The sequence below is a fragment of the Ambystoma mexicanum genome, chromosome 3p, assembly GCF_040938575.1.
Source record: "Ambystoma mexicanum isolate Mex_15411 chromosome 3p, UKY_AmexF1_1, whole genome shotgun sequence".
NCBI classification, from domain to species: Eukaryota; Metazoa; Chordata; class Amphibia; order Caudata; family Ambystomatidae; genus Ambystoma; species Ambystoma mexicanum.
Genome location: NC_090925.1, coordinates 777,528,115 through 777,543,581, shown reverse-complemented (window position 1 = coordinate 777,543,581; position 15,467 = coordinate 777,528,115). Strand labels below are relative to the sequence as shown.

General features: G+C 43.1%; 1 protein-coding gene and 1 pseudogene across 5 annotated transcripts in view; one reads left to right on the top strand and one right to left on the bottom strand.

Annotated features, from left to right (window-relative positions):
• The window catches only part of TEP1 (telomerase associated protein 1), a 2,409,067-nt gene that overhangs the window by 1,947,793 nt on the left and 445,807 nt on the right, over positions 1-15,467 (bottom strand). For all 5 annotated transcript variants that reach the window (XM_069651741.1, XM_069651744.1, XM_069651746.1 and 2 more), the window contains one exon: positions 8,547-8,656. In XM_069651741.1, coding sequence (XP_069507842.1) covers positions 8,547-8,656 — 110 coding nt within the window. The remainder of the gene's footprint in view (positions 1-8,546; positions 8,657-15,467) is intronic.
• Positions 11,030-12,086, top strand: LOC138581458 (COP9 signalosome complex subunit 2-like; annotated as a pseudogene).

Sequence of the window (15,467 nt, the reverse complement as noted above, 5' to 3'; positions counted from 1 at the left end):
GGGAGCAAAATCAGCCAAGTGCATTCTGGGACTAGTAATCCCACAACCTTTTTTTGTTAAAATTGTGACTTTTGCAAGCAGTGTCCGTCCTGAAAGAGGGAGGCCTTTGAAAACCTAGAAAAGGATCCGAGTCCGACAGAGGGAGAACCTTGAGGAGTATTAAGAAGGTTCCGAGCCCAACAGAGGGAGACCCAGCGGTGAAGCTATAAGACACAAATCAAACCTTCAGGACCAGCTGCAGAGTGTTCCGGCACCAGGTGGGTGCTCGTGTGGCCGATTCCCCCTTTGGTTTGAAGGAAACTACAGAAACCAGAAGGCCGAAGGAGAACCGTCGGAAGAGGTCAAAGTGGTCATGCATACAATCAAAAGACTTTGATCCACAAACTTGAGAAAGTAACAGGGAAGTGAATACCGCCTGTTGAAAGTAAAAGGGGAAAGTGAATCCCATGAACATTACAAGTGAAACTGAATGTGAAGTTGGCAAGAGTGAACCCAGAAGACGAGTGCCAACGAGAAGGGGCAAGCCAAAAGTCGCGAGAAACAGTGTGTTGACAAGGTAAGGATGTCCACTATGAACTGTTTGAAAAGACAATGAGATGCTAAGGAGGGGACAGGAGAGGTACACTGTTCTACTTGTCTAAGAGAAGGGTCAGTCCCAGAAGAGGGGGACCCAGGGGTGAGTCGTTATCACCCTAAAGAACTTTCCTTTGGTTAAAGGAACATTTGTTTAGTTATTTGAATAAATCAGGCCCTCGAAGGCAAAAGACTTTCAAGTGAAGCGAGACTTGGCCATCGGCCGACCTGATACTTACAAAGGAACGGTCAGCTTGTGCCGGGAAAGCTCGAGCGTATGCTGTGCAAAGGACTGCCACCTTATCCCGTGCTCAAAACGTGTGGAAGGGAGACCCCGGGCTAAAGCCCATCCTGATATATTATTTGAGAGCAAAAACCCTATCCCACACCGTTTCTTTAATTAGCTTAAGGATTGGAAATAGGTTTTCCTTAGTATAGGCCCTTTTATTTGACATGACGCTACTAGGACTGCTTTATTTTTCATTTGATCATCTACGCTTGTTCCCATTTTAGATTTAGGTTAGATTAGGAGTTTTTCCAACCGGCATATTGCTTAAATAAACACCCTTGAGCTGTGATCACTTGTGTCTGGTCTTACTGTTGCCACCATGAGTTCCTCACAGTTGAAACGCAGGGAGTAACAAATAAGCACTAGCGAGTGCAAGGAATGAGAACTAGCGTTGTATGCGACAAAGTAATGCTGCATTTGTTTGAATGGAGCTCCTGCCTGTGACGAGAGACGTCACGCAGGCGCCTTCTTGTGGTCGACAAGTGTTTAACCTTGCAGAATGATTGCCATTTATGGTGGTGGCCATCTTGTGGTTGCCAGGCTTAGCGTGTCATCTGATTGGCATTGTGTGCGTGTACCTCCATCGATCCCAGAAAGACGAGAGTCTGGGTCGAATCGTGACAGTATGTCCCCTTCCAGATCTACATCCACCTGGTTTCAAAGGGTGGAGTCTATGGAATCGGCAGATCAAAAGAGGGGCGTGAACATGCTTAGCAGGCTCCCAAGTACTGTCTGCCGGTCTGTAGCCTTTACAGTCTACCAGGTACTGTAGGACTCCACAGAAATACCTGGAATCACAAATTCTAGCGACTGCGCATTCAGGCACGTGATCACCGAGGACAGGAAGAGGCCTTTTCTGTTGTTTATGCATGGATGATTTCCTATAAGCTTTTAGAAGAGAAGAAAGAAAATCAAGAAGAATCCTCTTCCAAGATCTAGGCAGTTATAAATGAAATGCCACAGAGGTCACAACTTTCAAAACTGTGAAGGGTCCAAAGTATTTAGGTGCAAACTTCCCTCTCTTAAGACGTAGAGGTAGATATTTGGCTGACGGCCAGACCTTGTCTCCTTTAATAAACTCTGGATCAGGATTTCTGTGTTCATCAGCGTGTACCTTTGCTGAAAGGTGAGTGTTGCGTAGAGTATCAAGAGTTTTTTCTTAAGTGTCACATAGATCTTGGAGAAATTCTTCTACAGCTAGTGCATTGGTGCTATTATAGGGTATAGATGGCAGCCAAGTGGGATGAAACCTGTAATTGTAGAAGAACTGAGTCATACCTATGGCAGAGATGTATGTATTGCTGTAGGAGAACTCTGCCAACGGAAGAAGGGAGACCCAGTTATCCTGCGCAGCTGACACAAAACATTGCAGGTATTGCTCTAAAGTCTGATTTGTTCTTTCAGTTAAACCGTTTGACTGTGGATTGTATCCTGATGACATGTTTCTGGAAATGCCTAGATTGGAGCAGAGAGCTGTCTTGAATTTAGACGTGTATTGCGAGCCGCGATCTGAGATATTAGTGGGTAAACCATATATATCTTGAAAATGGTGTTGAAAAAGATATACTCCATGTCAGAGGCATTGGGAAGAGAATTGCAAGGTGTAAAATGCACCATTTTTAAAAAGCATCCATGGTGGTCATAATCACTGTGCAGTCTTCCAAAGGAGGCAGCTCTACTATGAAATCTGTGGCTACAGTGTACCAAGAGTGAGGAGGTAACACAGGTTGTTTCAATTTGCCAAGAGGCTTGTTCCTAGGTGACAGACTGCGCCCAAACTTCGCATGTACAACAAAATGAGGATACATCAAGGCTCATCCTATGCCACCAGAAATGTTGACGTACAAGATGAAGAGTAGAAAGGATTCCCTATGTCCTGCTATTTTAAAGCTATAGCATATATCCATCACTTATTTTGGTAAGGTCTCTATTGGAAGAAAAAGAGCCTTTCCCAGGAAATACAAGTCATCCTTTAGATACAAATGTAACTTGGTAAGATCTGGTGGTGGCGTCTGACATTTTGTAGAAAGGTATTTACCTGGAATACAAAGGTTGTGTGAGGAAACATATTTTCTGGCTTGATCTCTTTTACTGTGCATGGTCTCTTCCAACTTAAAATAGCCTTGAGCTCGCAAGGATCCATACACACACCTTCCTTGGACAATATGAATCCCAAGTATGGCACTGATGTTGCATCAAATATACATATTTCTAACTTAACCTGCAAGCAGTTCTTTTGTAGACATGCAAGGACCTCGCTGACGTGTTTGGTATGTTCCTTCTCGTTCTTAGAAAACACTAATATATCGTCCATATATACTACGAGGGTATGAAAAAGGTCTGCAAAAATGTGATCCACGAATCTTTGGAATATTGATGGAGCATTCACCAAACCAAAAGGCATGACCCGATATTCATAGTGCCCAAAGGGTGTTCTGAATGCTGTTTTCCATTTGTCGCCTTTGTGAATCCTTATCAAGTGATATGCTCCACGAAGGTCCAGCTTAGTGAATATTTCTGCATGTTGTACCGCGTCCAATATATCAGGAATAAGAGGCAATGGATATTTATTGTTGGTTCTCACTACATTAAGTCCTCTAATCTCGCCACGGTCTGAGTTCGGTTGTCTCCTTTTTTGGAATGAAAAATAGGGCGGTGCCGGCAGAAGAGACGCATTCTCTGAGTAGACCATTTGCCAGGTTTTCTTGCTAAACTTTTAAGCTGTCTTTTCAGCAGGTGAAAGGCGAAACATGCGGTTAAATGGGACCCTTGTGTTAGGAAGAAGTTTGATGACACAATCTTCGGGTCTAGGTGGAGGCAAAGATTTAAAAGTTTCTTCCTCGAATACTTGCTTATACTGTGTATATTTATGTGGTAGAGTCATAGCAACCGTAGGAACTCTCATGTTGCTAGATAAAGGCGATGAAGCAATGCATGAACCTGGCAAGGAATCATAGATGCAGTTCATAACAGTGCTCGGGACCCAGGAATAGAGTATGTGCGTTCCAATTTATTGGAGGGTTAGGAGTGGCAAGCCATGTTATTCCTAAAATGATGGGGTAATGGGCTGCTTGTATAAGATTGAACTGAATCGGTTTCCGATTATGGTGAATATCCATCTGCAATGGTACATTGTTATCTGTCATGGGTCCGCTTTCCAGAAGACATCCGTCTACTCCTTCCTCCGGTAACAATTTCTTTTGTAGTGGAAAGACTATCTGTTTAGCCCATAAGGCATCCATGAATAGACCAGCCCCTGAGTCGACCAATGCTGAGGCCTTAATTGAGTATACTTCCGAGAGTTGTAAAGTCACGGTCAAAACCAATAATGGGCAAGGCTGGTTAAAGGAGGCTGATATGACGCTATTATCTTGCTAAAGTAGGATCCGACAATTGCTCCCGAGTCCCATTTAGGAATGGTAGTCGAAGTTTTCCTTGCTCTGTGGTGCCAAGGAACAGGCCCTTAACAGATGAGTATTGGAGCCACAGTACATACAGAGTCCCTGGTCTCTGCATCTACGTCTTTCTTCAGAGAAGAGGGGACCGCTAGCTGTTCCTAATTCCATAGGCTCTGTTGTATCCTTGGCTGTTTCCTGAGGTTCACTTGTAGAGGAGATTGCCTGCAGATTAGAAGGACGATGTTGTCTTCTTTCTTGTTTCCTTTCCTGTACCCTATAATCGATCTGGATAACCAGTTCTACCAAGTGATCCAAAGTGGCAGGTCTGGGCACCCGGGATAGTTTATCTTTGAGCTCTTCGGATAATCCCCTTCGATATAGTGTGGAACAAGATTGATCCGACCAGTCAGCTTGCAAAGCTAATTGCTGAATTTAGCAGTACAAGTCAAAACATTCATCTGTCTTTGTTGGAATTCAAGCAGTTCTTCCTGTGTAGTATAAGCTTGATCTGGACAGTCAAAAATCCTTTTTAAGGCAGTGACAAAACCTGCATTTGAGTTATTTGTCACCAGAGTAGTTGCTCACGCTAGGGTGCTGCCTGACATATGGGTAATCATAAACCCTACCTTGGATCTATCCGTCGAGAATGAAACTTCTCTAAAGGTAAACTGGACAGAACAAGCGTCTATAAACCCTTTCAAGCGTTGAGGGTTTCCTGAACATTTTTCTAGCGAAGAAAAAGCATATGCGGTGCCTACAGGTAATGCATCCTGTGTTTGTAAGGCCTGACACAGATAAGCATTTTCGGTTTTCACATTTTGGAATTCCAATGTGAGATTCTGCACTGATGACAATAATTCCTGTAATTGTGCATTATCAGTTGTATCTTGTAGCTGGCGCTGCAATCTTTCAGGTTTTTGTCCCACCTCTGGTTTGTTTGATATCTTGGTGTCGTAGAGAAAAGGCCAGTCCTTCCCAGCAGCCAGGTCTCCCGGCGTGGAAACAGGGTGGGCTGGCCGCCAGAAAGGCCACACCCAAGGAAAACCCCCTGCCCAAGGGGGTAAAAACCTTGTAGAACAAGGTAGAAGAGCAGCAGAAGTAGTGTTCTCCGACATGCAGAAGTAGCTGGCACCAAATCCACTGAACTGATGCAGGCGGCACAGAAAGGAACAGAGAAATCGGAAAGGACTTGAGTTAACGGGGAGAGCAAGGCAGCCAGGTAGCATGTAAGAAAAGAGGAAGGTAAGAGAAATTCAGAAGGCGAAGAGGGCAAGAATCAGGTTGAAAGGCAAGGAGTAACAAAGTAACACTAGCGAGTACAAGGAATGTGAACTAGCACTGTATGCAACAATGTTGCAACACAGCGATCCGTGTTGTAATAGTGCATTTGTTTGTTTGAACGGTGCTCCGCCCCGGAGTGCGTGTGACGAGACGTCATGGAGGGGCCTTCTTGTGGTTGGCAAGGGTTTAACCTTGCAGAATGGTTGGCATTTACAGCAGCGGCCATCTTGCGGTTGACAGGCTTGGCGTGTCATCTGATTGGTGTTGTGTGCGTGTACCTCCATCGATCCCAGAAAGACCAGTCTTGGTCAAATCGTAACAGGATAGTCTGTCAGAATGTCCAAAGTAAATATCCGTCTGTGTCCAAAACCTATACTTGCTCTCAAATTATTGTTCAAACTGTGTAAGGATGTCAGCTTCAAATGAATAAGTATTCAAATAAAAGTTCAGAGCTTCTTCCAGCTCTTTGTCGGAAAGTGGCACTCCCTTCCCCAGGATTCCAAATAGTTCAATGTCAATCCAAAGGGGTTCCCCTCGGCAAGCTTTCAAGTCTCTCACTATATTCACAACACAATTCCTCTGGATTCTTCCCAACTTTCAGACTCTTGGCTCTTTCATCTAAATCATAAAATTCAAGTCTTTAATTTCACAATGCATAGGCTTTTTCTGTATATTCAACCATAGACTTGTGAATGCTTCAAGTGGCTTTTCCTGAGTGGGCTGTACTTGGTCTAGGCACAGCTGTCGAACTACATGGTCCACCCATTACAGGTCAAGCAACCGACACACCTGATTGGCTTCCTTTCCACAGTTGTACCACCACAGCTTCAGCTCAACAGTGATATCAGACTTATATTTTGGCAGTCTTTTCCAGCAAATGTCTTGCCACTATTCACTTGTTGAAGTATCGCAACCTTTTCATAGATTTTGTACAACTTGTACAATTCTTTTCCTTATGGCTTTAGCCAATGCTTGCTTTTTCTCAACTTCAACACTTCACAGTTCATTATATTCATTACAAATGCTTGCTTTCTTCATGTTATCTGATTCACAGTTCCTTTGTATCGGGAAACGTTTTTCTTGGCTTTTCATGCATGTGGCATTCACTCATCATCACTTTCCTTTGGTTCGGTGTTTCAAAAATGCTTCATATTCAAAACAAGGTAATGGCAAATTCCCAGTTCACTCTCCTGCTGGAAATGTGCACCTTGTTCACTTTACACATTTTCTTGCCTTTCTGCAGCCTTTTCAATTGCTTTACAGTTCGGTATTCTTAAACCACTCTTTTCATAAAGTTCATCAAACTTCACAACATTGTTTGCATCCAGCATCTGTGTTTTACTTTTCCGAAGCTGCAATTACATTTCCTCCGCTTCCACTCGTTAGCTTGCGAGCGTTCAAACCTTCTTTCAGCATGCGTCCCACACCACAACCTCTCAGAGTCACACAGGCTCACTTGAGTCACCGGGAATGCTGTATTCGGGTCCCGTCTCTGCTCTGGTCGGTTCTTCGTGGCTGCTGCTCCCGGCTCGGCAGGCCCCTTTTCTCGGGTCTCCGAAACCTCGGGCTGCTTCCACTGCAATGATTCTGCAGCACCACAGCGCTTTTGACACTTGTCTCCCTGCTTCTTCCTCTGGCATCATCGCCTTGAAGCATTCCACAGAAGTTCCTGTTCTCTCCATTAGCCTAACCTGCCCTTTACACCTTTATACCTTAGGCTTCAGGTGCAGACTATTCATGTTAATTACACAACGTCTTGGTATTCGGCATCCCTCTTCCTCGTCCCAGTACCAGAATGGTGTTTGTGTGTGTTAGAGCTAATAAAGAATGGATGTGTGTTCCTAGGTGGTCTCTTCCTCGTCTCAGTATCATAATGGTGTTTATGTATGTCTGAATTAATAAATAATGGATGTCTGTTCCCAAGTGGTCTTTTCCCTGTCGCAGTACCATATTATCATATTTACGGAGAGGATTTTCTAACACAATGGGGGGAGGGAGTGGAAATACCCCATAAAAGCTTGGGGAACGTCTGATTCCTGATGAAAGGGAAATGGGGGATACTGCGTCTAGCCCAAGGGTGCCTCAAACCAACTCCCCAATTCTCCCCCTCCCAGGTGATCCTCCCTCGCATATCTAACCCCGGGTTCAGGATCCAAAAGCGATGGCCTTTCCCTGGCCACCTGGGGGGAGAATATTTTGGGGGAAGACGTGAGGACGCCCTCAGATTGCTCACAGTATGTTCTGAACAACCCAATCAGGGTGGCAAGGGCCAAACAGACATTAACTAAGAGGAAAGATAGACAACTGGTGGAACCAAGTAAAATGTACAAGGAAACAAATTGTACTGCATTGGACAGATATACAAAACAAAGCTGAACTACCTCACAGCGGTTCAACTGGCCCTTATCTGTCCATGTCTAGACAAGAACGTAGGATAACTAACAGTACTGGACACAGTGGCATACAACTCCCTTCCTTCCTTTCTTTAGGTTGCCTAGTGTAGACAACCAATAGACTCGCTGATTGCAGACTATCTAAGACGTCCAGCCTGTAAAATGATCTAGCAATTCTAATTTTCAACCCATTTTTGGAACTGGCCAGTGATGGCTCACTATTGGTTTCTCCGGTAGGAGGAGGTTGGAGATGGGTCAGATATTAGTACTATTAGTACTAGCACACTACATGATGTTTAATTAACCTGTTCTTCCAATCCATTGACCAGTAGCGCTCTCCGTATATTGTGATTTCATTACCAGAATGGGAAGAAATTTAGAAACAAAGAATTAAGTACTGTGCAAAATACGATAAAGATTTTCCTTAAACACACGTAAAAACAGTTATAGATGAATTGTCAATATCAAATTGAACTATGTTGGCACTAGACAAAAGATGTGTTGACCGCATACACCAGTTCCTTTGCCTGGTAGTGTAATGAACACAGATAGAACCTGTCTCTTCTGTAACAGTCTGCTGAACACGTCAATGTGTATGGTGTACTTCAGTACCTTGTTTGAGAGCCGGCTGATGACCTTTTTGTGGTGCTTTGCACTGATGCCGGCCTTTACCAAGTTCCGAAGGTTCCTCAGCATAGCCATGAATGGTAGCTTCTTACTGTCTGTGGAAAACAAGCAAAAAGCGCCTCAGGATATGTGCAGATACTGGGTGTTCCTTCATTGAGGGCATCCATCTAAACTATCACATTATCATCATTAATCTCATTGCAAATAGGCATTGGCATAATTAGACAGCCCAATAGTCCCATCAGCATCAAAGCAATACTCTATTTTCTTTTGCAGCTAACAGGCGCCTCTCTCTATTTATGACCACAGTCTTTGCTCCCTTCTCCCCAAAGCAGCCCTCTCTTCTTCTAGAGTTGAATAGCCCACCTTACTCCTAACTGTCAACAGTCCTCTATCCTTTTAAGGGTTACTTCAGCAAACATCTCCCCTTGTAACTACCAGTAAACCAGTCTCAATGTTTAGAGGTCAACAGTCCTCACTGGCTTTAGTTGCAAACAGTTATTTTTTCAGTGGACAGAACTTCTCTCCCTTTAGCTGTTATCAATGTTCTTTTCTATAGATTTCAGAAGCATTTTCCCTATAAAGAGCAACGTTTCTCACATTTTAATTGCCATTAGCCAGGTTTCCCCTTTGGCACTCAAAAATCCTCTCCATTAAGCAGTTGACATCCTGCTCTCTTATTGCCGGGGACCCCCTATTTCCTAGCCACATTGGCAATCTTATACCATTTTGAGGCCAGCAGTCATCAACGCTTTGCTGTCTGCACGCATCTTTCAAGTTGTCACCAATCCTTTCATCAGAAATCCTCTTCAATTGCAATTGCAACCTCAGCAATTGAATCTACCTTGTGTGAGAAACCTGAGGGTATCCTCACTCCTACTCCCCCTGGATCCTCTTCTCAGGTGGCCAGGGAAAGGCCATTGCTTTTGGATCCTGACCCATTGGGGTGGAGAAGCGAGGGAGGATCACTGGGGTGGAGGGTTCTTGGAGATTGGGAGTGGGGTACCCACAGGCGAGACATGGTATCCCCCTTTCCCTATTGAAAACCAATCTAACCATCCCCTGGCCTTTATAAGCTATTGTAAAACCTCTCCGCTCATTTCCCCACATTTGACCTATGACAATACTGGGACGAGCAAGAGGCTACTAGGAATAACCAGGGTTGGGAGCCCCGTGAGTACAGAGAAGTTGACACCCAGGATGAGTGCGGGTCACAAGGGGGTCTAACTGTCCGGCTGAGCTCTGGTTTCCGACAACCACAGCGGGAACCTGTGCTCCGCCCAAACCCCACAGCGACCATGACAAGCGGGAGAGCGAGGGAAGCTCTCGGAGGCAGCTCGTGGATACAGGAGGATCAAACAGAGAACCGGCAAAGCAGTAGACAGCGGTCGCGCACAACCGGTGAGTGTAATCCAGGGAACACTCCGTCCATGGCACCCGCCAATGCTGAAAAGTATCCGAGAATGCTGAACGAACAGAAAAAAGTAATATGTGAATGCCGAGTGATCTGAAAGTAATTAGACATAGTCCTAAATACAAGCAAGTAATGAATACTTGAGAAAAAGATGTTAAGAAAATATTGAAAATGTGGTTAATAGATTGGAATGTCACACACCCCCAATCTCCTATTATGATACGGGGGGGATTTCAACTGTGAGTGCATAGTATCCGAGGATGGAGACGGGTTTGGGGAGGACGATTCCGGCATCATGATTAACCATTCTGTTAGCCTAGGGAAAAGAGGAGCTCATGGTAAACTGTGGTCCCAGTTTCTGTCCAGGTGGGGCATCGGACAGTCTAACCTATTGTTTGGGGAGAGTTGGGCGAAGACCCCAACCTGGAAGAATTACGGGGCTGAGTCCACGATCGATTACATGTTTCTGAGAAACCTAGATCGAAATGACACACACGCATTTAAGGTGATGAGGCCACTGAATGATCCTGCTATGCTTTCCCTTACAATTAGTGTAGGGGCGCCTGTGGAAGCCAATACCAGGTGTCCGACTAATCTGGTAATAACCAACAGTCAAAATAGAGTCTGGAAGGTAGGGAAGGTCCACAAAGCCAATCTCAAACTGAATATCTGGTGGGCCGTGCTCCCAGAGATCAGAAACAGGAAGCCACTCTGCCAGAAAAATGTGCTAGGATTGTAGATAATTGGGCTCATCATGGCTGGAACCACTGGCGCCCCCACTGATTCCATAAGTCCAAAACCAAGCCAATGTCTTTCATCAAACTATAAATGACAATAAAAAGACTTAAGACAGAAATTGAAACACCTTAAGTCTGTTAGTCAAAAAGGGGCCCCTCTTACAGAAAGGTTAAAAGTACTTAAGATGATTTAGCAAAGGGCTTAAGTCGCATAGAATCCAACTTTATATCTCCAGAAATTAAACCCCGTTTAAAAGCATGGTCGACGGTGGGAGAACTCTGATCCAGTCCTACCCTCTCTCCCTCCCCCGGCCAAGATGTCTGACATGGAGGATGATTTCATGCGCGATGATGAGGTCTATGACCTGGAATACTCTGAAGACAGTAATCTGAGCCAAATGTGGATCTAGAAAATCAGTACTACAACTCAAAAGCTTTGAAGGAGGATGACCCCCAAAGCAGCGTTTAGCAGTTTTCAAAATGCTTTGGAGCTCAAAGGAGAAAAGGAGGAATGGGGATTCAAAGCAATTAAATAGATGATCAAAATTAACTTCAAATTGGGAAACTATCCTGAAATGATGAACCAATACAAACAGCTCTTGCCATACATTCGGAGTGCTGTTACTAGAAATTATTCTGAAAAATCTATCAACTCCATTCTTGACTATATTTCCACCTCCAAACAGGTGGACTTACTGCAGGAATTCCATGAAACAACACTGGCAGCTTTAAAAGATGTAAAGAATGATAGGTCATGGTTGTTTAAGGCGAACAAAGCTTGGTAAATCATATTTAGAACAGGAAGAATATGGGAAATTGCAGAAGATTTTACACCAGTTGCATCAATCATGCCAGACCGACGACGGAGAAGATTATCTGAAAAAGGGCACATAGCTTTTAGAAATCTACACATTGGAAATTCAGATGTACACAGCACATAAAAATAACAAAAAACTTAAATCACTATATGAGCAGTCCTTGCACATTAAGTCTGCAATCCCTCATCCACTCATTATGGTAGTTATTAGAGAATGTGGGGGTAAAATGCACTTAAGAGAAGGAGAATTTGAAAAGGCACACACAGATTTCTTTGAAGCCTTTAAGAATTACGATGAGTCGGGAAGCCGGGAAGCCCCATGTGAACCACTTTCTTGAAATATTTAGTACTGGCAAATATGCTGATGAAGTCTGGAATTAATCCGATTGACTCTCAGTAGGCTAAGCCTTACAAAAACGATCCAGAGAGTCTAGCAATGACAAATGTAAGTGCCTATCAGAATAATGACATCACAGAATTGGAGAAGATCCTGAACGAATCGCAGCAACATCATGGACGATCCCTTCAGAGAGGTGGGGCATGGTACACAGGATTAGATAAATGGACAAACCAGCTAAATTCTCTCAACCAAGCTGTAGTCCGCAAGCTGGCGTAAGAGAGCAAGCTTTTACATAAAGTACTTAAGGCAACAGTGTGGTGATGTAAACTTTGAAAGAACTGGGAATGGGAAAACTACTGCCGGTTGGTGTGCCCTGAAAAATGATTGGAGTTATGATGGAAGTGCTTTTTTTTCTATTGGCTGGTTTGTGTTTTGCTGCTGCATTTATTCCAAGAAGAAACAGCTTTAACCTCCAGAAAACCAAAACGCCACGGGATTTATGCTCTTGACATCTTGCCTGATACATACAACATCGTAGTAATTTGTCAAGGACAATTAGACCAGAGAGAAGATTTTTGTCATCATTTTTGGTTAATTTTAAACCTGTTTTACGTGCAGAAATTCTCACAAAAATAACCTGCAATAACTTCAAATGCATACCTTTTTTAACACTTCCTTCTTTTCTCATGTATAAATTGAAATATTTGCTGCATTTTGCAAAATGTCAGTTCTCAAAAAACAAAAAATGTGTTTGTATATTTCTGTACCTGCAGTGTAGTAAAGGTTTAGAAGATATCCCGTAATTACAGTGGCATACTGTCACTTAGGTTTCAAGCAGCAAAATAAACAGTGCAGCTCAGAAATTGTAAAAAACCTGGTCGACACAGACTTTCATTTGATCTGGAGAATCCTAAATGGCACCCAGGGCCAGCAATTGAGTCTGCAGTCATGCTGTATATCAAAGGTAGAATAGTGTAATTATTACCATAAAATATTTAATCATGGCAACCCAAGTACCTTAGGGAAACAGGAACTCATTAGCAGGCCTGAGATCTGGAGATATTAGTTTGATATGATAGATATCTCTATGGTAATTAAAGCTCTGAACAACTCTAGAGTGAGTGATCCGGATGGGGTCTCGAATCAATTCTATAAGGAAAGCCCTGAGCTTTGGTCTGACATTCTATTTAGACTATTCCAACAGATTGCCAATGGTATGGACTGCCCCAGCTCTTGGCGATCAGTGACTGCAGAGATCAGATCTGGCAAACTATAGGCCAATTGCGCTGATAGATTCTACTGCTAAGATTTTTGTCAAACTAGTGTTGAGAGATTTAACTAACTGGGCAGAGAAGGAAAGCATATTTAGCCCTCTACAGACTGGGTTTAGGAAGGGTGTTGGCACCCTGATGAGTTCCACAGCTATCTGCACCTAAGACATAGGCGGAAGTTCAGGGAAAATGTTATATTTGACAGTGCTGGATTTGGGTGCTGCATTTGATAATGTTAACATACAAATTCTCTCGGAAAAATTCAGACGGTGGGGTATCGCTGAGGGCCTGCTACGAATGATCCAACTGTTATATAGGGACAACTCAGTAAAATACGGTTGAATAGCCAGGGGGCCCTGACAAAGTCTATCCAAATCACCAAAGCGGTGAGACAGGGATGTGTAGTGACACCTAACATTTTTAATTTATATCTAGCCGACCTAGAGAAAGAAAGTTTGGCCTGGGGAGGATATGCGCCCAAATGGTGAGACTTACGGGTGAACATCATTGCTTATGCCGACGATCTGATATTAGATTACACCCCGGCAGGCCTCCAAAGGCTTCTTGATGGCATTCAAACCTTTCTGGCAATGAATCATTTGAAAATCAACCCCCTCAAATCCTATGCAATGACCTTTACAACAAAGCGCATTGGGCAAAGTACTCGTGGAAGGTAAATCAAACTCTGATCAAGCAAGTAACCAGTATAATCTATCTGGGCGTCCCGGTCTCCAAAAAGCAACATCTGATTAATTAAAAGGGGAGAATGTAGGCAAAAAGTAGTTAATCTATTACTGTAATGAAAGTTCTGAAAAACAAGCTCTGCACTTACTATTTACTGCCACTAATGGAGTTCTACAAATTAAAATTAACAGCAACAATATTATATGGATGTGAGCTAATATTGTTTGGGAACAGAGCCTTCCTTGATTGTCTAGAAAGTAATATTTGTAAAAAAGCGTCAAGCCTGCCAAAGTCCAGCCCTATCAGTGCAATTAGATTGGAATTGGGTCGGACCTTGTGGAGGGCACAATATATAAAAAGATCCTTATCTCTACTGTCCAAAATAAGGGAAGGTGAGGAACACTTCCTGAGCTCATACGTGCAAGAACGTATGTGCAATGGCCTAGACTCTAAATCTTTCCTGCAAAAATGTCACAATAAGTATAAGATCTACACAAATATGATCCAAGTAGGTAATGCAGACAGTCCCTTCATAATAAAAAACAAAAAAAAGCATTAGGACAGAAACAATAATTATGAGGACCTAAATATGCTACCACTATATCAAATTAAACAGCACTTCCGTATTCCCTCGAATAAGGTAAGATCTTGCGTCCAAAAAATCCCCTCCAAAAAGCACAGAGACCTTTGAGATTTCGCTTGAATCTTCTTCCGACAATGGAAGTACTGCATCTGAAACTCTTAGTACCTAAGGATGTCGAGCTTGTGGGCTAGACCCTAATGAAACTTTGTTCCATCAGGTCCAGGAATGCCCTGTCTTTCGTGAGCGGAGAATTAGTTTATTAGGAAAGTCCACCCATTCTACCTTCTGGGTCATGTTAAACAATCTGTGGACAAGGCTTATGCCGATCGTAAATGAGGGTCTCACAGTAGCCTTAACAACATTGCTAGAACAAATATTTGAGGAATTGAATAAGAAAATGAAGCAGGGAGAAGCAGACTGGAGAGCAATATGGGGGGCACAACTGCCCTCCCAGATTGTTCTCTTAGGGCTGGCTCGTGCTACATATACTCTAAGGACATGGCATTGAGTTGGAACATGATTCAATCTAGCATGGAATAGGAAAGCCAGATAACTTAAAGGAAGCTTCCTATTGATGCTATGACATGAGGTGATGATAAATTGCATGTGTTTGAATTTATTGTTTATATGATGAGACACTAGTTGTATTATGTTTTTATTTCTGTAGTGTAAACACTGTATTTATAAACTAAACACACTGTTTTCTTTTGAATAAAAAAAAGTAAATAAATTGAATAACGAAATTGAATGAAAACGCTGTAGTCAAAGCTACAAGCTGATGAAAGTTAAAAGTGAAAGGGCCCATTTGAAAGCAAACATACAAAATAAGAATGCAAGTGTAAAGGAGCATGACAAAGGTGGGGAATAAATAAGCCCGCCACAAAGTGAACTTTATGAATGAATACAATGCAGCAAGGCCAAAGACTGGCATAGGATGCGTGATATATTGTGGCAAAGCCAAAAGGCTAATCAGAAATAGCCAGGAGCGTGTGAATCTGACAATAAAGCCAAGAGTCCGACAAGGAGAAACTAAGTGAAAGTGAATCTGTACACAGGGGCA